The sequence below is a fragment of the Sphaeramia orbicularis genome, chromosome 22 (assembly GCF_902148855.1).
Source record: "Sphaeramia orbicularis chromosome 22, fSphaOr1.1, whole genome shotgun sequence".
Taxonomy (NCBI): Eukaryota; Metazoa; Chordata; class Actinopteri; order Kurtiformes; family Apogonidae; genus Sphaeramia; species Sphaeramia orbicularis.
The window spans coordinates 10858019-10879290 of NC_043978.1; the positions used below are offsets into that span (position 1 = coordinate 10858019).

Genomic DNA, 21272 nt, shown 5'->3' on the forward strand with positions numbered 1-21272 from the left:
AGATAGATCAAACCTCTGAACTGAACTTTTTCCCCTGAATCGAACCTTTTCCCCTGAATCAAACCTTTTCCCCTGAACTTAATCTTTTCCTCTGAATCAGACCTTTTCCTTGGAATCAAACCTTTTCCCTTGAATCAAACCATTTCCCCTGAATTGAACCTTTTCCTCTGAATTGAATCTTTTCCTCTGAATCACACCTTTTTCCTTGAATTTAATTTTTTCCTCTGAATTAAACCTTTTCCCCTGAATCAAACCTTTTCCCCTGAATTGAACCTTTTCCCCTGAATTTAATATTTTCCTCTGAATCAAACCTTTTCCTCTGAATCAAATCTTTTCCCCTGAAGTGAATCTTTCCTCTGAATCAAACCTTTTCCTCTGAATTGAACCTTTCCCCTGAATTGAATATTTTCCTCTGAATCAAACCTTTTCCCCTGAATTAATCTTTTCCTCTGAATCGAACCTTTTCCCCTGAATCAAACCTTTTCCCCTGAATTGAACCTTTCCCCTGAATTGAATATTTTTCTCTGAATCAAACCTTTTCCTCTGAATTGAACCTTTTCCTCTGAATCAAACCTTTTCCTCTGAATTGAATCTTTTCCTCTGAATCAAACCTTTTCCTCTGAATCAAACTTTTCCTCTGAAATTAACCTTTTCCCCTGAATCGAACCTTTTCCCCTCAATCGAACCTTTTCCTCTGAATTGAACCTTTTCCCCTGTATCATACTTTTTCCTCTGAGTCATACCTTTTCCCCTGAATCATACCTTTTCCTCTGAATCGAACCTTTTCCCCTGAATCGAACCTTTTCCCCTGAATGGAACCTTTTTCCTGACTCTGGTGTTGTCTGTTCTCAGCACATGGCCACCTTCGAGGGTCTGATAACTCGCTCTGGAGGCTCTCAGAGACCCTTCGTCCTGTCACGTTCCTTCTTTGCAGGTTCACAGAGACTCGGTAAGTTCTGTAAATGGTTAAACATTGAACGTACCTTCTTCATCATATCCTGAAAACGTCTGTTGATGGTCTTTGTGATGCAGGAGCCGTGTGGACTGGTGATAACGTCGCCAGCTGGAAGTATCTGAAGATCTCCATTCCTATGCTTTTGTCTCTAAGTGTCTCAGGCATCGTGTTTTGTGGAGGTGAGTAAAGTAAAGTACATTATTCAGTGTTCAGAGATGGAATATATTCTTTTTTATGTTTTCATTCAAGTAAAATCACATGAAAAAGAGAATGTGAATATGACTTATTAAATCTACAGATAAAGAAGGTCTGTACAGTTTGTAACTGTTTTTCTTTTTTACTCCTTATATCAGGTTTAAGCAGTAGAATTTAGTATTGAATGCAGTTTTTCTACCATAAAACATCCAAAAATGGCCTAAAAATATCATTAAAGACCATGTTATGTTATGATTGTCAGTATATTTTATCGCAGAGGCGTGAACTGAATTTGTTCCCAGCAAGGTTATTATCATTAACTAAAACTAACGAAATGATGAGAACTAGAATTGAAAAAACATTTTCGTTAACTGAAATAAATAAAAACTATAATTAAAAGAAAAAAACAGAACTAACTAAAAATTATGGATAAAATTTCCTTTGTTTTCGTCTTTGTCAACGTCGGATTGATATGAAAGCGATTTCGCTCTAGCAATTTTAGCTAGAGGCACCATACGGTACTTCACGGTCCATCACTTCTCGTCACTTGTTTAGAGTCGTCTTCTGGTCCCCACTCTACCTGGAAACATGGAGACTAAAGTTGGGAGAAAGCAGCAGAGTCCTGTCTGGGATTTATTTGAATACGACGGAGAAGAAGAGAAAAGATACGACAAAACTAAAATTAATACGAAAACTAAACTAAAACTAAGCATTTAGAAAAAAATGAAAACTAATAAAAACTAGCAAACCTGTTCTAAAAACTAATTAAAACTTACTGAATTAGAGAAAAAAGTCAAAACTAAATAAAATTAAACAATAATGAGAAATCCAAAACTATTATAACCTTGGTTCCCAGCCTTGAATGTATATGACCACTAGAGGGAGTAGCGAGTCTACTGGTGTCTCGTCCATTGAAAAAAAAAAAAAACACTGATGGGTCTTAGACCAAAATGCAGAATATGAGGAGCCGAAGTGGTCTTCAGCAACAACTTTCAGAGTCAAAGAAAGTGATAAAGTGAAAATATGAGGATAAATTCACCTCAAATTACCACATTTCAGAAAATGTTCCAGACTGAGCATCTTTTATTAGCGTCACACTTTCCGAAAAAGTAAAATTATTAGCCCTAGTTCATGTAAATTTCCCTGGTGTACAACTAATTAAGGATTATTGAATCTTATTTTAGTTAACATCATATTACCTTCCAGCCATCTGTTAGTTTCTTTGACATTGTGGATTTGATGTTAAGATGTTAACTTCAGTAAATCATTACTTTTACATTTTCATGACAAAGCTGTTCTATGGTACTGAACATCTGTAACTTCTGGTCCACAGTTGTATATTTGCTAAATTACTTTGTGTTTGTGCCTCAGGACTGTGCTGTTGTAGTGTTTCTCCACACTGAAGCATATGAAATATCAATTTTATTACTTATGAGGCATTAATCATTAATCAAAAAATCATTTCACACCTCATGTACGACAAAGTCTGTGAAAGAAACCGTTATTTCCCAGTGAAGAACAGGTCTGTATTAATGTAACAATCAGGATATCAGTGCATTAATTGTAATTAATTAATTCTTTCTCTCTTGTATACATCCTGTAGACATGCATCAACTTAATAAACATCAATGTGATGTTGAAAAGTACATATTTGGTTCATATTTAGTTCATCTTACTGTCATCTACTGTGTCTGAATGTGGACCAGAGTTAACATCCCTGTCGTGGAAAAGTTGAAGACAAAAAAAAAAAAAAACACTAGTCGCTTTTCCATTGACCCTCAAATTGTGCAAATATAACTTGCGCATAAAAATTTACCTAATGGAAAAACGACAATTTCGCCAAAAGTCTCATTTTTCGATTAAAAGTTTTTGCACTGGCAAGAGGTGGTTTTTCGGGTGTAGCACAAATGGTGTATCACGGAAAACTGCAATGGAAAGACTTTTTTCACAACTGGAGTCAGGTGAATTAAAAAACACGGATGTTGACGGATGTTACAACAAGCGAAGAAGAAGAAGAAACATGTTGCTGCGTGTTTGGACACACTAGGAAACCCAATCATTTTTTAATTTAGTTGGAGATAATGAATATATCTGTAAATCAACACCATGTTTACGTTTGTCGCCATGTTTATGGAATGACTTTTTGTGTCATCTCGCGATAATAAATAAACAAATTATTGCGTTTGGGATTTAACGGGAAAACCGACAGTACGCACTTCTGTTCTTTCAACATTTAGTAAATATCGGTAAAGTTTTGTGCAGATGTCCAATGGAAAAGCAACTACTGACTTATAATAAATTTGAAACCACTTATTCAATGACTTCACCACTAGATGTCATTAAATGTCACATGTTGAACGTCCAAATATTAAAATAATTATAAATGTTTTAAGAAACCAAATCTGTGAACTGAAAATAATGCCCTGACGTGGTTAGTTCAAGGACGTTCTACCTCCAGATCAGTGACCGTGGGCTGGACTTCCTGTTTAGTAACTCCTCATTTCCGTTTTATCTGTGTTCCAGCTGATGTTGGTGGGTTTGTGGAGGATCCAGATCCAGAGTTACTGGTCCGCTGGTACCAGGCCGCCGCCCTGCAGCCGTTTTTCCGAGGCCACGCCCACAAGGCAACAAAACGCCGTGAGCCCTGGTTGTTTGGAGAACAGGTCACTGCTGCGATCCGCTCAGTAATCAAACAAAGGTATCTGTGAAACATGGTGTAATACCACTGACGGCCAGTAGAGGGTGCTAAAGAATGGCATGTCTTTCATAGTCTTACATCATAATTCTCTCCTAAAATACTGTCATTGTCATTCAATTTCCAACCGTCAATGTTTTCCAACTGTTTATTGAGTTCAGTGTGTTTTTTCCATCACTCAGATCGTCTCTTGTTGTGATGAATAACTTACACTAATATAATAATCAAATTATTCACTAAATATTGTCTGTTCTGGCTCCAAAACGCCCAGATGCTAACACCCAGAACACCTGCTGGTCTTCCAAATGACAGATTAAAGCTGCGGGAGACTTTCATGTCCAATTTTTCATCAAATCTGTCAAACCTCAGTCATATCCTCAATATCACAAATCTGTAAGTCTTTCTGTGATTACTCACCTGAATCTCTTCCCTCATGGTGAACAATTTTGAAGTGTCATCCACCATAAACAGTCCATGTGTTTACAAACAGAGCCGGGAGGTAAGTTAGGCATCTTCGGAATTTTGTCGCAACATGCATTGTGGGAAACGGAGGTTCATGCAGCTGCCTGACAGCAGCAGCTGCTGCAGACACGATGCGGAAACCACAGGTGGTCCGTTCCCTATATGTATATTCCTCCAGCTGTTTCCACGTTTCAGCCGTTTCCGTGTCGTGTTTGTTGCTTTGTCATGCTGCTGCCAGGCGGCTGTGTGAACCTCCCTTTCCCACAATGCACGTCGCGACAAAATTCTGAAGATGCCTGAGTTCCCTCCCGGCTCTGTTTGTAAACACATGGTTTGTTTATGGTGGATGGCGCTAAGAAACTGTTCACCGTGATTCAAGAGATTCAGGTGAGTAATGACAGACAGACTTACAGATTTGTGATACTGAGGATATGACTGCGGTTTGACAGATTTGATGAAAAACTGGTCACGAAAGCCTCCTGCACCTTTAAAACCAATGGACCAGTTTTGTATAAACTCTATGGTTCTGTCTTTATTGCACATATTGCATGTATCACTTTAACCCAGTAACTCATCTATTACCAGTAACTCATCTGTTTAATTTCACTGTTGCACCTTTATTGTCTATTTATTGTCTACTCAACCCCCTGCTGTTTATAGTTATATTCTGTTCTTTTTTTTTTTTTTGTGGGGGGGGATTTTTTTTCCTACTATGTTCATTTTGCACTGTGGGGCCTTTGAGTTTTGTATTTTGAGTTTTGTGTATGAGATGTACATATGGAAAAACTGACAATAAATCTGACTTTGACTTCAAATTGTAGAAGCCGAAGAAAATGTTTGGTCCTGTTCTTTTGTATCTTGATTAATGAGGTCTAACGGGGTCTGGACCAGGGTCTGGACGAGGGTCTAGACCAGGGGCTGAGGCCTTTCACAGACTTTGGAGGATGTGTGTTGTTTAATTTTTTCTTGTTTGTCGTCTGTTCAGGTACTGTCTGCTGCCGTTCTGGTATACTCTGTTCCATCAGGCTCACACCTCCGGACTTCCTCCACTCAGGTCAGTGCTGCCCCCATCTGCTGGTCAGTACCAGTACTGCAACCATTAGTCATTAAGATGTTTCAGACACCAGAGGTCAGTGTTGCTGTTTTTTTAGTGCTGCAATATTTCACTCATTCAAAGGGCATTTAACTTTTCAGTCTTCTTCTACATGGACAGATATAGAATGGTCTCTCAGTCTGATTCAATAATAAATGTTAATTTTATTAAAACTTGTCCAGACCTCTGTGGGTGGAGTTCCCAAAAGAAGAGGACACCTTCACTGTGGACGACCAGTACATGATTGGTACTTAATTAACTCTTTTTTTTTTCATTATCACCCATCATATCTAATAATAACCAGTTTTATTTAGTTTATGGGTCTTTGGTTTGTTGCAGGTGGAGCTTTGCTGGCTTGTCCTGTAACTGAACCCGGGGCCTCAGAAGTCCAGGTGTTTCTTCCTGGATGTGGTGAGGTAAATCCGCCTCCTGCCACTGCGTTAATCCAGTCTAATGTGTCCAGGTTGGATGTAATACTAAAACTGGTTGTTGTAGGTCTGGTATGACGTCCAGTCTGCAGTGGCGTTCAAAGGAGGCAGAACTCTGTTTCTTCCTGTCACTCTGGACACAGTAAGTGTTGACCAGTGTTTCTGTATTCAGGATCATTCTCAGGTTCTTCTACTGTACTGGAGCACTTCCATTTTATCCAGTTTTATCCTTCTACTCTACTGCTGCTGCTCTTACACTGTCCTTTCACAGGTGGACGTTCAGTGACAGACTGATTCCACCCAAATGCACCATGAACCACTAAACAAAATCATTCCTGCCTGTGTCCATCAGACCGTTTAATTCCACATTATAACCACATCATTTTAATAATACAGCAATTTTTCCACTCTTATTTATGTATATTTCTCTAATTATCATATTGATAATGTATTGTGTAGTACATATTGTACAAGTTGCAGTTCAATTTGTGTGTTAATATGTATATTTAATATATCTATAGAGAAAGAGCTATATATTTTTTATATATTTAGAGCTCTTTTTTTTTCTTTTTGTTGTATTGATAATTTTTATCCTCCTACTTTTTATTAAACTTGAATGGAGTAAATGTAACACACAATAATTTCCCCCTGGGATTAATAATGTATTCTGATTCTGATTTATTCCAGTAAATTTGTCTGACAGTTTTAGTTTCTTTTACAGTTTTTCATCTCCTTCCTGTTCAATGAAAAATCCACAAAATAAGACCAGTTGAGAATCACTGCTCTATAATAAAATATTCAGTTCAGTTCAATTCAATGTTATTTGTAGAGCCCTATATCACAACAAGGTTGCCTCACAGGGCTTTACAGAATTAGTTGGATATGAAAACAAACAACAGTCAAATCAACAGCAGATGAAGGACATGGATATTCCACTGTAACATGTGAAATTCTCCCGTTGTGTTATTAATGAAGGAGTATGTTATCTTAAATAAAACCAGTGACTGTCTGTTGCTGGTTTTGTCTGTGGTAATTGGACAACGTTAACTAAAACAACCCCTGGTTCTGTGTTGTTTCCTGTGTTCTCCAGGTTCCTGTGTTCCAGCGAGGTGGTTCCATCATCTGCAGGTCGACAGGAAGTGGTTCGTGTACAGCTGATCTGTGTCACTTCCCCCTGACCATCACCGTGGCTCTAAACCTACAGGTGTGAACTGGAGGAACTGGATTTTGTTTGCATACACTGTTTCCGAAACAGATTTAGTTTTGGTGAAATGAAAACATATGACCTGAAGGGTCCAATCCAGCCGGTGGGATGAATTTGTGAAATGCAAAAATGACACTGAAGATAGATAGATAGATAGATAGATAGATAGATAGATAGATAGATAGATAGATAGATAGATAGATAGATAGATAGATAGATAGATACTTTATTAATCCCGAGGGAAATTCAAGATATTAACAATCATTGGTGTCAAAATTATTTTAGTTTAGGCTCCACATACTGGTTGTTAAAGTGGGTCAGACCAGTAAAATACTATCATAATAACCTATAAATAATGACAACTACAAATTCTTCTTTTTGTTTTAGTGTAAAAAAGTAAAATTACATGAAAGTGTTTACTTTTCTAAACTATCCTTTCACAAAAAATGTGAATAACCTGAACAAATATGAACAACATGAAATGTCTTAGTAGAAGTAAGTGTAATTTGATCAATATTCTGTCTGTTATTAAATGTTTTATGTATTTGTAGATCCACTGTGATCTGTAAGTTTTAATGTACATGTGTAAATGAAAAACTGAGACATAATATTTGTTAAAATTACACTTTTTTTTTCTTAAGAAATTTCAGGTTGTTCACGTCATTCACATTTTAAAGGAAACTTTGTAGATGTAAACATTTTCATCACGTAATTTTACTTCTTTCCATGTTATTATTTTACTTGTGCGATCCACTTCAGATCATATTGGGCTGAATGTGGAACCTGAACTAAAATTAATTTGACAGCTCTGATGTAGATGGTCATGTATGAAACACACTATAGTTCACATCACAGCCTTAAAGTGTTGTCAGTGTGGATGTTGCTTTTAAAGGTAATGGAAAACAACGTAAGATAATAATTGTCATCATATATTTTTTTTACTATCTCTGTTTCAGCTGTTTTCTTTGGGAAAAGTAAAATATGTGATAAAGTACAGTACTGCACAGTGCAATTTCAGCAGGATTATATTCATCCAAAAACTCTCTTTCGAGTCATCAGAAACATTTTATTTTAAGATTTGTTGGTGAAATTGACCTGTAACCTATTGCAGCTTTGGAGAATATGAGTCTAAAAGGTTATTGGATTATCAGTGATAATAACAGTGTATTTTCTTTGCTGGTGTCAAGCAGGAATAAATAAAGAAAAGATGGAAGAAAAAAAAAAATAACAAAAACCTCATGTCACCGGTTTAATGTTATCTAGGATCTGAAAAATTACATTCATAAACATAACGCAACATAGCATAACATTGCATAACATAACAAAGCATAGCATAATATAACATCCATCCATCCATCCATTATCTTCTGCTTCTTCTGGTTAATATAACATAACATAGCATAACATTGCATAGCATAACATATCATAACATAGCATAGCATAATATAACATAGTATAGCATAAAATAAAATAACATAGCATAGCATAATATAGCATAGCATAACATAGCATAGTATAACATATCACAGCATAGCATGACATAGCATAACATAGCATAGCATAATATAGCATAGCATAGCACAATATAACATAGCATAGCATGGCATAGCATAGCATAACATATCATAATAACATAGCATAGCATAATATAACATAGCATAACATAACACAGCATAGCATAACATATATCATAACATAGCATAGCACTATATAACATTGCATAGCATAAAATAATGCTACATATTATATAAAATAATATAATACAATATGTAAACATAACACTAAAACATCATGTCGTGTCATATAGTGAAAGCAAAAACCCTAACATCAGTAATAATTATGGAAATTCGACTGAGTGACTTGGATCAGACCATCATGAATGGGTAAATGTTTGTGGTTTTACAGTTTGAACTCCTGACTGTCGGGTGTTTTCTCCTCAGGGCGTCGCTGAAGGTGAATTATACCTGGACGACGGACACTCCTTCAGTTACCGTGACACAAAAGCCTTCAGTCTGCGAAGGTTCAGCCTGAAGTCTGGTCATCTGCTCTGCCGGTGAAAGTCACATCACACACATGGTCACAGCAAAGCATACTGAAAGAATAGACCTTGTTCTTTCCATAGACATCTGAGCATGCTCAGTTCAGTCTCTGTCACCTGTTGTAATGGGGGTAAAACACAGAGCAGTGAGTGAGGCCGACTCACTATAAAAATAGATGATAAGTCTTTTTTTTTTTTTTACTCTTTTTTTTCTGTTGTTTCCAGTGTTGTGGTGATTTTCCTTTATTTTTTTTACTGTATTTTTACTGAGTTTTGACCGTGTAACTGTTTTATGGAGTTCAACAAGGTGCCTAAAAGCAGCAGGACTGATTTAGAAAAAAAGAGCCCAAAACAAAAACTACTGGACCATATTCAAATACTTTTTTTTTTTTTTACGTAATTTAAGTACTTTTTTTTTTTTTTACATATTTTTCATGTTATTTATTATTTTGTTAATGTTTTATTCATTTTTGTTCATTTAGTTGCTTATTTTGTTTATTTTCCTACATTTAGTCTTTTATTTTTTCTTCAGTTTTGTTCAGTTTGTGGTTTATTTTGTTCATGTTACTGATTATTTTGTTGGTTTATTCATTTTTGTTCATTTCATTGATCACTTCAGCTGTTTTTGTTCATTTTGTTGCTTATTGTATTCTTCTTTTTGACCGTGTAACTGCTTTATGGAGTTCAGCCAGATGTCAAAAAGCAGCTGGACTGATTTCGGGAAAAAAAGGGGCCCAAAACAAAAACTACTGGGCCCAAATTCAAATCCTTGTTGTTGTTCAGTGTGTTCCAGTTCACAGTTGATGTTCAACATCCTAAATCTCTTTTTGATGTAGATTCTAGTGCCTTATTTAGTCCAAACCTGTCAAATTTCAGTTACTCTCTTTGTCCTTTTCTGTTCTTCCACCTGTTTTGACCCTAAAACACACAGTAAAACAAAACCACTGAAGAAAAGGAACACAAGCACATACTCACAGCAGCTTTAATAAACCCGAAACAGACGCAGATTAAAGGGTTAATTAACCTCATGACAGTGTGTTTCTGCTTCTTTTAGTCCTGCTGATGATGAAGGAACCTTTGACTGTGACACCGTCGTCCAGTCGGTCATCGTCCTGGGTCTGAAGACGAAACCGTCCACTGTGGTCATCCATGTGTCCGGTGAGCAGCTCTGTTACTATAGCAACATACACACTCACTGACCATTTTACTGAGTACACCATCTAGTACCAGGGGGTATCTGCTTCAAGTTTCATCATATTGTGTGTTCAGAGATGCTCTTCTGCATATCATCTGTTGAAACTAGAGGTTAATTGAGATGCCGTTGACCTCAGTCTGGTCATTCTCCTCTGATCTCTGGCATCAACAAAGCATCTTCGCCTAAGTCCTCAGATTTTTTCATAGTTCATTATATAGTTTTCTTCCTCCAAACTGTTCCAAATGTTTCCTATTTGGGGTTTTATACCATATTAAAGTGATTCTATGTGGTGTTGGTATTCCAAACGCAGGGGTCAGTCTGGTACCAGAACACACTTACAACCAAAACCACCAACGAATCAACCCTATGCTTCCACAAGCTGAATCACTCACTGAATAAAAGATAAAGTTCATTGTTTCCACACATCTGTATTATAGAATCATCAAGTTTTATTCAAAAACTAAAACTCATAGACACGTATTGTAACAGTCGGTCAAAATAACAGTCTTATAATGTTCATGTGCTGCATCAGCTGATAGTTTACATGATAGCTCTGTTAGCTTAGCTCTGTTTTTAGACTGAAAACAGCCACAGTAAAACCACTAATCACCTCTGTTTTCTGTTCTGTAAACCTAAACTAAAAGATGGGGGTTTTTTTTACACTTAATTTTTATTAGTTATTTATCATTTTGTCATACAGAATGTAACAAACAACAATCAGCAACAGGTAATAGTCACAATCTAATAGTAATGATACTTTAGGTTACAGTTATGAAATTACAATTAAGTTACTTGATTAACTAAATTTTTAGAGCAGCTGTTTATAAAGCATTTCACTAAACTAACAGACGGTTTTAACAGACAACAGCTTGGTAAAACCAGTATAAAAGATGTTAAAACTAAACTAATGTTAAAACACATTAAAATGTGGTAAAATGGTTTTAGTACATTGTAAAACTAAACTGTTTAATGGTCAAAACAGATTTAAAGTTGATTAAACTAGACTAAAGTATAGTAAAAACCAAAAAAAGAGATGCTGGAAACAGAATAAAAGTTGGAAAAATAAACTAGAAGTGTTTCCACTCATCTGTATAATGGAATCATCAATAGAGCTGGGTATCATGGCCAGTTTCCATAATCGATTCGATTTCGATTCATAAGGTTCTGAATCAATTAATCATGATTCGATTCGATTCAATTCGATTCAATATCGATTTGATTCAGTATTAACTGACTGATTCAAAGTAATATAGTGACACCAAAGTACAATTTTGAGTTGTAACCTGATTATTTGAGTACTGCAGTCATGCAACACATCAATACTGGGATCAATATTGATATTAGAAAGGAAATAAATATGACATTTCAGCAGTAAATTGCTGAATGTGCTCTTAAATAAAGAACGGGACACAAACATTCCCATGTTTCTACAGTGGCTCAGGACGGACTTCGTCATCTTTATTCTGTTTTATGGCTGGAGGCTCCTACTCACTGGGGGTGGGGTGGGGGGGTGCGCTCCGTGATTGTTGGTCGGAGCAGAGTGGGGTTGGGGGGTGTGCGCGCTCCTGGGTGTTGGTTGGGGTGGGGGGGTGGTAGCGTAGCGGTCGGACATTGTCGCTTTACTCTTCCTCTAACTCCATACTCAGCCACAGGTGATAGTATGGATCCAAGTTATTATTCCGAGAAGGACTGGCTTCCGCGACTCACCTGGCGGCCACTTCCTTCACACTGCAGGTTCGAGTTTGAGGCCGGAGGACCTCCAGCGGAGGGGATTTCCCCACCGCGTCTTTTTCACGAGCGAGACCAAGACTTCCCAGGGGTTCGCAAGACAGAGCCGCCCGCAGTTCCGCGTACTCTCGGTCCTGCTCTGAAAAATCGATCTCATCCACTATTAATCGATTACGCAAAATTAAAATGAGATCGATCTAAGATCGATTCCATTGTTTTTTTTTACCCAGCCCTAATCATCAAGTTTTTTTTTTTTTTACAAACTAAAACTCATGGATGCTTATTTTAACAGCTGCTAAAATAACACTGTGTCTTATAATCTTCACATGCTGCATCGGCTGATAGTTTACATTATAGCTCTGTTAGCTTAGCTCTGTTAGCTTAGCTCTGTTTTTAGACTGAAAACAGCCGCAGTAAAACCACTAATCACCTATTTTCTGTTTGGGTTTGTGTTGTCAGTAGCTGAACTAAAGATCTGTTTGAATCCAACAAACAGGGTCAGAACTATCACAGTTTAGTCTGAACCGTGGATCAACAAAGGGCAACTTAGCAAAGATAAGAACATCCCATAATAACTTTATACCTTCATAAGCCTCAGAATCAAACTCACCTGTGTAGAAGAAATGCTAACATTTAACCATCAAACTCCATTCTTTACATTTACAGCTGAGTCCAATGGAAACAACACAATGACTCTAGTTTTATCACTTCTTTTCTTTGACTTGGACAGTTGTTTCTTTCTGGTTCTCATCCCCATCTTGGTCTTGTGTGACTCACTACACCCTCTAGTGGTCACATAAATCCCCATCACTAGAAATAAATTCACTTCATATCTGTACGATCCAATATGGTGGCGTCTTTGGCAGAACTTCACAGATATTTATTCTGAATACTAATGATAATTTTAGGTCATTTTAAAAATATTTGACGGTTTAGTAATAGACAGTTTGGCCTTTTTTTTTGTTACATTGTTTTCCTTGTGGTTTTTTGTTTTTCCTGTTGTTTCCAGTGTTTTGGTGATTTTCCTTTATTTTTTTTATTGTGTTTTTACAGAATTTTGACCATGTAACTGTTTTATGGAGTTCAACTAGGTGTTAAAAAGCAGCTGGACTGATTTAGAAAAAAAAAGAGCCCAAAACATAAACTACTGGGTCCAAATTCAAATCCTTGTTTTTGTTCAGTGTGTTCCAGTTCACAGTAGATGTTCAACATCCTAAATCTCTTATTGATGTACATTCTAGTGTCTTATTTAGTCCAAACCTGTGAAACTTCAGTTCTTCTCTTTGTCTTTTTCTGTTATTCCACCTGTTTTCCACCCTAATGATAATTTTAGCAAATTCTAAAAATATTTGACAATACAAATATTACATATAGACCCTTTTATACTTGTGAATGAATCTTAAAAGGCTCATATTTGTCTAAACCCACTTTTCTTAGTCTGTGGTTCTTTTTTTTGTGGATTTGGACCCTAATAGTTCGTACAGTTTGAATTTGAACCCTCCAGCTGCTGCAAAACTATCTTTACATTCATTTAGACACAAATCCAGTGGATTTTTACAACCTGTTTTAATTCCTTCTTAATTACCTCCGCCAAGGAGGTTATGTTTTTGCCAGGGTTTGTTTGTTTGTTTGTTTGTTTGTTTGTTTGTTTGTTTGTCTGTCCGTTAGTGTGCAACATAACTCAAAAAGTTATGGACAGATTTGGATGAAATTTTCAGGGTTTGTTGGAAATGGGATAAGGAAGAAATGATTAAATTTTGGTGGTGATCGGGGGTGGGGGGGCCCACAGGGGGGGCCACTGATCAGCCTTGGCGGAGGTCTGCGCTCTCTGAGTGCTTCTAGTTTATTCTGTTTTGTAACTACTTCCGTCTGCACATTTGCACATATCAGGTCCAGACTTCAGACCAACATTTCTCCAGTATTTTGACATAATCATTTGTCAGCAGCAGCGGTTGTAGTCCAGACTGAAAATATGTCCAAACTTGGAGCCCATTACCTCAAATGTTCAGTTGTTGGTTGAACGGGACAGAGCAGCACAGCCGACAACCTGGAGGGGGCGGGGCCTGAAGTGGCTCATGTGCATTTAAAGGGCCAGCGCTCCAAACCACCTTTCTGGTGTCATTAGTCAGAAATAGGGTTGAAGATGGACCTGTGGAGTTGAATGAATGAAGAATTCAGACCCAAGCAGAGCATTTACAGTTTATGGAGACCACAGGGAAATGTAGGAAAATAAAATCCAGGTTAAAGAGCCTCCTGTTCTCAGCTGCATTTGAATAGAGTTTTTATTCATCAGTTCAGATCTGCACTGTTTCTTATAAGCTTAAAGTTTGTATCTGTTTTATCTATTTATCTGGGTTTTTTGGTTTAGTTTTTTTTTTTCCTTCTTTTTTTTCATGCCTGTACTTTTTGTTGCTTCCCGGCGGAAAGGTTTTAAATGTTTTATGTAAAGCACTTTGAATTCCATTTAAAATTTTATTTAAAAATGCAACATATCACTCCTTTAATGAATTTTCTTTCTTTCGTTCTTGCTTTCCTTCTTTCTTTCTTTCGTTCTTTCTTTCTCTCTTTCTTTCCAGGCGCTGAGGAAACGTCTGCTGAGTTTCAGTTCAATGACAGAATCTTCACGTTGATGAACCTGAACCTGATGGTGACGAAGGACTGGGACATACAGTTAGGTTAACTCGCAATTAGACCAGTTAATTAAATCATATAGTCTTTAATTAGCAGACACATGATTTGACTGGATATATTTGATTAAATGAATTTTATGCAGCTTTATTTCAGTTCTGTTTCAAAGTCTACTTTAATGTTAAACTTCACAGTAACAGAAAAACAAAGACACATTTGAGTTTTTTATTTTCATGAACAGATACAAAATAACACTGGTCTACGAGTCAAATGCTTCCAGAATAAAAGTAGTGAAATTTTACCACTTGTGAGTCACTGTTAAAGACAAATCCGGTCCTCAATGCTGGTTGGCTGAAGTTTCACACATACAGTCTTGGGTCTGTAGCATAGAAGTCTCTCCAAGCAAAAAAAAAAAAATGTTGGGCACCAGACAGGAAAATGGTTACATTTCACCTCAATCTGTCAGATTTCTAAAGTATAAAATTAAGTATTAAATTGGAGAGAAAAAACCTCAACTGCTCACTTCATTGTGACAAAAAACATATAATGAGACCACACCATAAAATTAAGGTTGCTTACTTTTCTTGCTTTAAATCAAAATGTGAAATTTGAGAATTAACCAGAGAATAGGTTTAACTCCAAAGGAATATTAGTGTTAGAGCTACCAGATCTACTTCAAAACACTGTCTGCACATGACAATACATTCACTTTACAGGTTCTATCAGTGGAACTAGGGATGTAACGATATAAAAATTTCATATCACGGTTATTGTGACCAAAATTATTATGATTATCATTATTATTGCGGTGTTGTTGAAATTGTGTTCAAAATGTTCAAAAAGTACTAATACACTGAAATAGTTTAACCAAGTTGTATTTAAAAAAAAAAATAAATAAATAAAATAAAATAAAATAAAAATAATTGGCACAATGTACCTTCTCTTGGCAGAAACATTCAAATATTAACCCTTAGTGGTCTGAGCCTGTTTTGGTCGTTTTTCAGTACTTTTGATTTTGCCTTTATATACTATATAAACAAATGTTTACTATACCCATGTTTGGTATCTTTTTTTCAGTACAGCTTCATCTATTTCATCTGCCTATTATTTTTTTCACTTTAACCTACTATGAAAACATAAAAGGCCAGAAAACACACAAAAAATAAATAAAATCCAATTTGAAAAATGTATGTAATTTATTGCATAAATAACACAAAGATGCTTAACGAACCTTTTCAAAGACTTTAAAAGTGAATATTGGTTCCAAATATTAGCTATATACAATTAAAATTGTAATAAATTAAAACTATACTCAAATATTTGACATAAAAGCAGATCTTTACACAGGGTTTTTTCCCCTAAAAGTGCAGTAATCAAACACAGTAATCATGATAGTTAGAATTTAAACGGTAATACTAACCGTCTGCAATTTTACCACGGTTTATCGTTATACCGGTAATCGTTACATCCCTAAGTGGAACATTTATAAATCTAATATATAAATGTACATAAACCAGCATGTATGGGGAATAACACTTGATTATAATACCTGAAAAACATCAGCAAACCAGCACTTTGGTCATTTGTTTCCAATTAATCTGATTAAAATACGTAACATTTAGCACATTTAATCTCTGAAGCAGATAATTTCTAAACAAAAAAAAAATTGTAGACCAGTGTAATTATCACCAACAAGACGTAGTGTTTGTTAAAAAAAAAACACTCCTCCTTTCTGTTATTCTGGCGTAGTGTTGTGTTAAAGCGACTCTCAGGGTTCCATAGTGTGTTGTTTGCCTACATTGTGTCGTGCGGCTGCGATGTGTGACCTGACCTTTTCTGAAAACTAAAAAAAAATGTTTGTTTACTTAAGAGCCAGACAAAGAATGGGACAACAGGATCACTAGAACAAGCTGAATCCCTGCATTTCTGTGTTAAAATGTCAAAAACAACAAGGACAAAAATAAGAAAAGGGACGACGACAGTAACACGATGGAAAATAAAACACATTTAGATCCTTATTGATTTGTTTCATTTGTTCTTTGCTCTCAGACTTAGTATCAGTCTTATTTATCAGCGTTAATGGTCATCTGTTATTCTGTATTTCTATCAAAACTAATGTTGAATAAACCTGTAATAGATAGGAATAAAAACAGATTATAGTCTGTGTGAATCATCCTGTAAAATGTTGGAGAAACACTTTTATTACAAATTGAACAGGACAAAATAAAACAGCAGGCAATGAAAATACTACAACTGAAATATTATATATACTTATATGTATTAAACTGTTTTATGTGTAATTTAAGACACTTTATGCTGCTTTTCCAGCTCAGTTCAGAGAGTAGAGTCAAAACACTGAAATAAAAGTGTTTTTTTGATTTTGTGAATAATCCTCTCAATAGGGAACAGATTATAATATAATGAATTATTAAGACAACATATAATTTTGCTAAGTTTAGAAGCTTAATAGTAAAATAACAGTTAAATCTACTGTTGAAGCTTCAGTTTTCATGTACAAAGTATGTTCAGCTTTGGAAATAACTATTGCATCACCCGTGGTTTTCTGTAGAAACTTCACTTGACTCTCCTCTAGCATCATTTTGATAATGTTTCCAGGTCGTTTCCCATCATCAGATGTTCTTAATTCATATGTTAAATTACTTATTTAGGTCATAAAATTAAATACAGCTCATTTCTTTGTTAAATCTAAAGCATATGTTAGCTTCTCACTACTTTTTCACAATGGAACAAGTGTTATTTCCAAAGCAGTACATGTACAGATGAGGAAATATGAATAAAATGATAGAACAGAAACAAAGTGAATGAAGTTTAAACCTTCAGACGTAAACCATCTACTGATATAAACTGTTTAATACCTGTTGATCCACTAATAAAAACTAAAAAAATGAACCAAAAAATCTTGAAATATGGCATAAAAGTCATCAAATTCTTCTAAAGTGAGGAGAAAATTTGCAAAATGCTTGAAAAATAGCAAAGTTAATCATTTCATAACATCTAGAACCCTGTATTTATTCTGTTAACCCTCAAAAACCAAAACCATCTACTGATCTAAACTGTTTAATACCTGTTGATCCACTAATCCTATCAATACATGGAAATAATTGGTGTAAAATACAGTTCTTCATCTTTTCATGCTCATCAGATATGACCCATTTGGACGTTCAGAGGCTCTGTAGTTACCATGGCAACACCGTCATCTTCTACAACATTGATTCACCAGCAAAACCCATGGAGCTGGATCAATGACAGTGGATAAAATGGACAAAAATGAATAAAACAACCTAGAAAATAATAAATAATGTGAAAAAAATAAGCAAAAAATTTACTAAAATAAAGTAAAAGAGAATAGAATTAGCAACAGAATGAGCAAAATCTGCCAAGGTAATGGATAAAATGAACAAAAATGAATAATAAATCAAACAAAATTATAAGTAATGTTAACAAAATAATCCACAAACTGAACTAAATTGGGGGAAAAAAAGGATTAAAAATGAACACAAGCAAGTAAAATAATAAATGACATTAACAAGATTAACAAAAGTGAATCAGAAAATTTATTAAATAATAAATGACATGGAGAAAATGAGCAACAAAATGAATAAAAATTGAATATTGACTCACCAGTAAAACACATGGAGTTGGATCAATGACAGTCGATGGAGACACCTGGTTTATGTTCAGTTAATGAGAGATTTTACTGAAAAAGTAACTTTTTTGTCAGTTTTCTCTGATTTGATATAATAACCTTTGAATTTACTCTGAGCTTTAATGAACATCTACATGATCAGTGAATTAAATACAGGAAAATATATGATTTATGATGAAAAATCTAAAACACAGAGATTATAATAAATAATGATAAATCACGTATAAAAGGTTCAATTTGGAGAAAAATCATTTGGTAGTTGCATCAAAAATACTAAAAAGTCTTTAATGGTTAAAACACAATGAAACAGATGGAAAAGATAACATTTAATTCCACAGAATGACACATCAACAACATCAGTGTTTTTCACTAAAACCACCTTCATGGTTCATTTTAAATGATCTTTTAACAACAGTTGATTTTTCTTTTTTTATTATAAAAATAATAACATTATAATGTTATATACATTTAGTTGTTGCATTTTCATTTTTGTTTTTGAGGTATTATGAGGAAGTTCTTACACTTACATGAAACTTAAAAATATTTATTAAAGGTACAATATTGTCTAAAATCAATTAACAATTAAATTTTTTCATCACTTCAAAAAACAAAGGGCGATACTGCGATTTTCCCTGCTGTTCACTGTTTTTATTAACTAGGCATGATTTTCAACACTTTTACTGATGATACTGCTTTAGTTATAATTTCCATTAATTATAATAATTCTGGTTAAATGTAAAAGGAATAATAATAATAACTCCTCAGTAATGACAGTCAATCAGTTGTTGATCACTGTCTGTTTCTGAATACAGCGTTTCCTCTTCACTTAATATTGATAAGATTAATAAGGACTTCTACAGGCTTTTATTCCATATTTTTATTATTTTCCCTTTTCTGTTTTTATGTTAAACATCATTTAGAGTTTTTTCTGCTCAAACATTGATGATTCTTTTAGGTTTTTTTTTAACGTCGCTGTGATCTTTTGCAGCCTTGTAATGATCGTCTGTGCTCTTCTACTAAACCCAAAATATGGGAGTGAGGTTCTGATCAGAGCTAAATCTATCATTATCCAGTCTAACTCATACACAAATGGACAAAAGTATGTGGACACGTTGAATCCAGGTGTTTCTTTTCTAACAGGGGTCTGGGATACAAAACAATAATGACTAATGTCAGAATATAGTTTTATGTTATGGGATAAATATATTGATTATTTATATTGATGTTTTTACTTTAAATTATCATGAACAGGACATCTTACAGCTGTAGACATGATGTGTCCCAATATTTATGTCCACCACCCCTTTATCACACTATGTACATGTGCAGCCATGATGATGTAAATATGTAAATAATATTTAATTTTTAATTCACATTCTTTATTTACATAAATATAATTATATATAATTACCAAATTTCTTATTTTTTTCTCTTTATATTTTAATTTACACTTGTTTGTGTTTGTTTTTTGTCTCATTTGTCTTTTTCTCTGCACTTGCTTGTTGTTTGTTGCTGCTGTTAACTGTGAAACTTCCCCACAGTGGGATAAATAAAGTCTTATCTTATCTTATCTTATCTTATCTTATCTTATCTTATCTTATCTTATCTTATCGTTTATAAACATCAATGTTTCCTTAAAGGTGATTTGTAGATTTTTCTTCCTCAGTGAGATGTGTAAAAACTAGATAGTTAGTAGTGGTAGAAAATTATTATTTACAGTCAGAGCATGAAAAATATGCAAATTTAGAGGAAGATCATTTAAAATCATAGTCATGGATAAAAAATAAATATTGAGAGAAATTAAGTCAAAAACATCTGAGTCATTTTGGAAACAAAGATAATTTAAACCAAACTAACCAATGCAATGATATTTATCCCATAATATAAAACTATATTCTGACAGTAGTCATTATTGTTTTGTATCCCAGAGCCCTGTTAGAACAGAAACACCTGAATTGAATGCGTCCACATACTTTTGTCCATTTGTGTGTGACTTATGCAGTAATGCTATGATGCTATGGATATAATAACATAAAATAATGGTGTTGGTAACATTAGCTGCTGTGGTTGTGCTGAGGCTGCTCGATGCTGAGCTCCATTGACACCAGGTTTAAAGGGCTTGAATGCCTTCTGCTGAGGCAGGCCATCTACTCACCTCTCTTTACATGCCCTCTGGCGTGGCCCACTGGCCTTTGTGTCACCCAACAATGATGGTACCGGGTCGCCACGGCCCCGGGACCGCCATTGTTTGGTTTCGTCCAATGGGAACGCAACAAATAGACGTTTACGTGATGTGTGGGTTGGCGTGCATATGTGTGCATATGGAAATGCAAAGGTGAATGCATGTGGAGCGAACGTCTCTTTCACACCGAGGTTTTGCATCTGTTCTGTGACGAAGGGGAGGGAGACGTCACACAAAGAAAGAGCCAATCACACATTAGCTGTTTGGATTTATGCCAGGGCTTTTAGGCTTGTAAGACTTTAGTACAAGCTGCAAAAGGTTAGTTTTTTTTTTAACAAAAAAGAGGGGAAAAAGGCGGCTGAGACGAAATGCCCTACACACCGTCTGGCTTCTTCTGTGACCGGTTGATCCGGGAACGAGAAAGGAGAGACGGGGAAGGATCTTTGAACAAACCGCTGCGATTCAACGGCCAGGACTACAACACCCTGAGGCAGGAGTGCAGTCAGAGGAAGAGCCTGTTCGAGGATGACTCCTTCCCGGCCACAGTGGAGTCTCTGGGCTTCAAGGAGCTGGGACACAAGTCCAACAAGGTCAAGAACATCGTCTGGAAGAGGCCCAAGGTAGGAGGGGGTCGGACCGCGGACAGGCAGGGGGGGAGGTGGGCCGGTGGGGTACGGGTTCACCTTACGACCCTCTGGGTTCAAATACTCACTGTGGTTATATTTGGACCGATGGGAGTCACTAAACCTTCATGTAGAGACAACCAGTGCATCTCCAACTTCCTCTTTGGGTGTAATATTCC

At 35.6% G+C, this 21272-nt stretch overlaps 2 protein-coding genes across 2 annotated transcripts in view; both read left to right on the top strand.

The window, feature by feature from the left end:
* Positions 1-15108, top strand: part of ganc (glucosidase, alpha; neutral C) — a 39405-nt gene extending 24297 nt beyond the window's left edge. Inside the window, exons 15-25 of the mRNA XM_030127525.1 lie at positions 853-949; positions 1033-1134; positions 3674-3848; positions 5293-5361; positions 5583-5647; positions 5740-5816; positions 5896-5970; positions 6919-7032; positions 8973-9085; positions 10125-10228; positions 14570-15108. Of these exons, the coding sequence (XP_029983385.1) occupies positions 853-949; positions 1033-1134; positions 3674-3848; positions 5293-5361; positions 5583-5647; positions 5740-5816; positions 5896-5970; positions 6919-7032; positions 8973-9085; positions 10125-10228; positions 14570-14673 (1095 nt within the window). The 3' untranslated portion in view covers positions 14674-15108. The remainder of the gene's footprint in view (positions 1-852; positions 950-1032; positions 1135-3673; positions 3849-5292; positions 5362-5582; positions 5648-5739; positions 5817-5895; positions 5971-6918; positions 7033-8972; positions 9086-10124; positions 10229-14569) is intronic.
* Positions 15109-20838: 5730 nt separating this feature from the next.
* Positions 20839-21272, top strand: part of LOC115414386 (calpain-3) — a 33243-nt gene continuing 32809 nt past the window's right edge. The window contains 1 exon segment of the mRNA XM_075353459.1: positions 20839-21090. Coding sequence (XP_075209574.1) covers positions 20839-21090 — 252 coding nt within the window.